General features: G+C 35.7%; 1 protein-coding gene across 1 annotated transcript; it reads left to right on the plus strand.

Moving 5' to 3' along the window:
- Positions 1 to 901: 901 nt before the first annotated feature.
- Positions 902 to 3,672, plus strand: LOC100796169 (probable indole-3-pyruvate monooxygenase YUCCA5). Its single transcript, XM_003521278.4, has 3 exons — positions 902 to 2,124; positions 2,467 to 2,838; positions 3,072 to 3,672. Exons 1-3 carry the CDS (start codon positions 1,249 to 1,251, stop codon positions 3,297 to 3,299), a joined length of 1,476 nt encoding a protein of 491 aa, XP_003521326.2. The 5' UTR covers positions 902 to 1,248; the 3' UTR covers positions 3,300 to 3,672.
- The last annotated feature ends 1,386 nt before the right edge of the window (positions 3,673 to 5,058 follow it).

Raw genomic sequence — 5,058 nt, forward strand, 5'->3', positions numbered from 1 at the left:
GGTTGGGAGAGTGGGCAGAAACAGTTGTGTAAGTGACAATGCCAATGGTTTATGTATTTGGGTCCAGCCTACTCACTCACCTCAGGCTCTCATTGCTCATTCACTCATCCACACCACGTGCCTCGTCCTCTCTTCCACCCATTTTACTCAGCTCTTTCCTTGCCACCTCATCATCGCCTACTATTTATAGATTTTTCCATTAGGATCCTTTTAGATGACGCTTGATATTGATGCCTAAGATTAAATTTCTTGAATTTAATTTTGAATCAAGATATTATGAGGATAAAAAGTATACTTTTTGAAACAGGAATAAATTCTAAACATTTTAATATTTATAAGAATTAAAAACATATTTTTTTTTCTTACAAATAAAAAGACTACCGGTAGTATTTACGTGTATATTGTGTAGCAAAACTTAAATTTACACTTTTCAGGTGAAATGTTTCTATTTTTCTTTGATGGAACCAGCATGTTAAGCTTTTGTGTCAATTATAGAATATATTGTTTTTATTTAATTATTTTTCCCGATTCATTGAGCTTCCTTTCGCTATTGTGGACCCAAAGAATCAGATGAGGATGACATGTCATCATCATTGCCTCCTAATTCTCCTTCCATTATGTTTGACTATTTGCTTATTATTAAAGACCCCTTCGCTTTCCAAAAGTAATCTTGTAAAATGGTACTTCTATTATCTGATTTTACACACTGACCCCTGTAAAGCGGTAAATCCTTATTGATTGATTATTACGTGTTTGTAAATATGTCATGTGTAATTGAGTGCATGAAAATTCCATTCCTTCTCATGAGGATGATCGGTTGCTACCTAACTTAATTTATACATTAGAAGTACCTTTTTCATAAAAAGAAAAGGAAAACCCATTGCGATTGTGATGATGAAAGAATAAATTCTCACAAAATTATTTGCCAATCCTTGCGCAATTTTTTTAACAACCAGAACATAGTAGGATCTAATAAAATAATGGCACGGAATATAATGTCATAAAATAGTCACATACCGATCGAAAACAAAAACAACGTTCTAAAATACCAAAAGAAAACTGCCTTATCATGATTTGACAATCAAAAACGATATTTGCACATTAAAAAGTTTAATACACTGTGACGCTTAAAAAAAAATAAAGATAAAAAAGTAGTCTAAAATATGCCTTTTGATTATTTAAAATGACGTAATAATATTTTAATGTAGAAGAGAGAAGAAAGAGCATTAACTCTCCCACTCCCATCACATGCATCTATCATGTTCAATCCCCTATTTAAGCTCCTCAACCCCTCTTTCTTCTTCATTCATTCCAAAACTCACATTCTCATTTCCAAACCCAGTAAAGCTTCTTCAAACAAAGAAAACCACTTTCAAAAGGCACAATTCTTACTTTCTCAAAACCCAAACCAAACCAAACCGAACCGGAAAAAAAAAAACATCATTCAGAATGGAGAACTTGTTTCGCCTAGTAGACAACGAAGACTTGTTCTCTCGCCGTTGCATTTGGGTGAATGGCCCTATAATCGTAGGGGCAGGACCCTCAGGGCTAGCCACAGCAGCATGCCTTAGAGAACAAGGGGTACCCTTCATGGTTCTCGAACGTGCAGATTGCATAGCCTCACTGTGGCAAAAAAGAACCTACGACAGGCTCAAACTTCACCTTCCAAAACAATTCTGCCAGCTCCCGAAACTACCCTTCCCTGAAGACTTCCCCGAATACCCCACAAAGAAACAGTTCATAGAGTACTTAGAATCCTACGCTAAGCACTTCGAGATCAACCCTCAGTTCAACGAGTGTGTGCAGTCCGCGAGGTACGACGAGACAAGCGGCTTGTGGAGGGTTAAGACCGTTTCATCCTCGAGTGGCGCGGCTCGCGGCGAGGTTGAGTACATTTGCAGGTGGCTCGTGGTGGCCACCGGGGAGAATGCGGAGTGTGTTATGCCTGAGATTGAAGGGTTGAGTGAGTTCAAAGGTGATGTGATCCATGCTTGTGATTACAAGTCAGGGGAGAGATTCAGGGGAAAGAAGGTTCTTGTTGTTGGATGTGGCAATTCCGGCATGGAACTCTCACTTGACCTTTGCAACCACCATTCTTCTCCGTCCATGGTTGTTCGTAGCTCGGTAAGTTTAATTGTCATACACTGTCAGCATAAAAAAAATATTGCACTACCAATCAATCAAAAATCATCCATTAGATGACTTTTAAAGTAGTTATTATAAAAGTCAAGAAAATTTTCCTATATGGAGGAACTGTGATTGAATGATAGTTAATTTATATTCACAATCAATCAGAAATCGTCCATCTGATGACTTTTAAAGTAACAAGACTTTTAAAGTGGTTACTTTAAAAGTCAAGAAATGGATGGATGATCTGTGATTTGATGACAATTGTTTCTTTGTCAAAGAAAGAAATATATGTTTTGAGGATGGAATCTAACAGGGGTGTTCTGTTTTTGGATACAGGTTCACGTGTTGCCTAGAGAAGTGTTTGGAATATCAACTTTTGAATTGGCGGTTATGTTGCTGCAATGGCTGCCCCTTTGGCTTGTTGACAAGATTCTCTTGATCTTGGCATGGTTTGTTTTGGGGAACATTGAGAAGTTGGGGCTCAAAAGGCCTTCAAAGGGTCCTTTGGAGATGAAGAACAGAAAGGGGAAGACCCCAGTTTTGGATATTGGTGCCTTGGAGAGGATTAGATCCGGTGACATAGAAGTGGTGCCAGGAATCAAGAGGTTCAATAATGGTGAAGTTGAGTTTATTAATGGTGAAAAGCTTGATATTGATGCAATAGTGCTTGCAACCGGTTACCGCAGCAATGTCCCTTCTTGGCTTCAGGTGAGAATATGTTCTAGATCGCTTGTTTTTTTTAAAATAGAAAAAAAGGGATTTTTATTTTTGTTTTTCTAATATTTTCACCACAGAAGATTGTCAGTTCAGAAAGCCTTTTGAGGCAGATTGGTTTTGTTTTGTCCTTTTTAACTTTTTGGGTGGGGGATGTTTTAGAAGCTTCTTAATTATCTCTGAAATTTAATAGTGAACTAATGTTGTTTTGGTTATGTTATGTGCAGGAAGGTGAATTTTTCTCAAAGAATGGATACCCAAAGATGCCATTCCCTCATGGTTGGAAGGGAAATGCTGGACTTTATGCTGTGGGGTTCACAAAGAGAGGGCTCTCTGGTGCTTCTTCTGATGCTGTGAAAATTGCTCAAGATATTGGCCAAGTTTGGAAAAATGAGACTAAGCAAAAGAAACAGCGCACTACTGCTTGTCATAGACGTTGCATTTCACAGTTCTAAATTGTTTCTAAAACAAAAGGACTTGACATCACATACATGACCACTAGCTAGTGCTGCTTTAATTTAATTTCTTTAGTCTCAGGAATTTTGTTTTTGTATAAACAAAATAACAATATCTTGTAAAAAAAACACACACACCGAAAGAAAAAAAATAGCACACAGATAGAGCCCTCTCCGATGACCAAGGTTTTTATATGGTTGGTCGTTTTTTTTTAAGAAAAAAAAAACGAAGGATGATGAGGCTTTTTCCTTACTTTAATTTCATTTAATTTTCCCCCCCTATGTTCATGTAACTTACAAATAAATATGTAACAAGTACAGTACGTACTTCAATGATCAAGTTCAATGCAAGAATTTCATTTCAACTTTTCAACTTCACTTTCAATCTCTCTCTCTCTCTCTCTCTCTCTCTCTCTCTCTCTCTCTCTCTCTCTCTCTCTCTTCCTTTTGTGTCAGTATATTTTCCTTTTTCTGGCAAAGAAGTTCATGTCATTGATTAGTAGAGAAAGTTTTTGACTTTGATTCCCATATATAGCCAATAAGCAAGAATATAAGGATCGAATATACACACGGTTGGATACAACATCATGAGTCTCCCATTCGAGTTTAACAGCCATTAGTCTTTGGTTGCATATAGCAAAATCCCAACATTTGATGAAGAGAAAGGAGGAAAGGTCATTAACTGTTTTCTATTTTGAGGCTTTATCTTAGATTATCAAATCGTTTTCTTTCTTTCTTGTCACTTGATTCCAACCGGTAAGACTTATAAGTGATCCATAAGCAAGGAAAGTACTGAATCTGAGTGAGGAATTCAAAGCACAACAACTTAACTGATGATGCAAATTTATTCTTGTTGAATCGGATATGATGAGTATTGCATTAAAATCGTTCGTGTGATGTATGGTTTGTTATCCTGTTCATCTGACACATTTGCAAATATAGATGTTGTAACTTATGCTGTCTTTTCTCAAAATAGCAGAGATATGTTATATACTTATATCCCTCAATGGCCCACTGATTCAGTGTATGTGTTGACAACTTTCTCAGCAACTTCTAACATCAGATGAGTGGGACCTATTAGAGAATGCAGCTCAACCGCATGAATCCACTCCACCAGAAATTATCAGATAGTTTAAAATAATTATAACTCAAATTAATTTTTATTGTAATTAGATGATATTAGTTTTTTTCTTGTAACTTGAATACCTTAAATACTATATAAATCACGTAAAGATTAGCTGAAACTAGCTATCTATGCACCTATGGATGGTGGATTGAAACTATTTAATAATTTAGCCAAAGATTGTTACATAAATATTATTCTTTTTAAAATTGGTACATTGGGTTCCATCCAGGTAGAGAAATGCTATTGCTCGGATCATACAAAATACTGCTACACTGCACATGCCTAAAGGTTAGAGCCACAATAATGTAAATCACAGTCAAATCATTACTGTACAGCATAATTCCAAACTGCATGTAATACAGTTCACATCAGTTGGAAACTAATTATTAAGCCATATAAATAGAATGCATAGTTTCAGACTTTCAGGTTTGTTGTATAAAAATAATTTTTTCTTGTTCACCGAAACAGATCAAATAAAATTATATTCATGGAGCTTTGTTAATAGAATTTTTTTTTTCACATTCTGTGTATATACTTTGAAAAAAGAGAGGTAAAGGAAAAAAAAATAGATGTAATTAATGTGAGAGAAAATAAAATATATATAAGATTTTTTTTTGCAAATAAAGAAAATAT

Source organism: Glycine max, chromosome 3 (assembly GCF_000004515.6).
Source record: "Glycine max cultivar Williams 82 chromosome 3, Glycine_max_v4.0, whole genome shotgun sequence".
In the NCBI taxonomy this organism is placed as follows: Eukaryota; Viridiplantae; Streptophyta; class Magnoliopsida; order Fabales; family Fabaceae; genus Glycine; species Glycine max.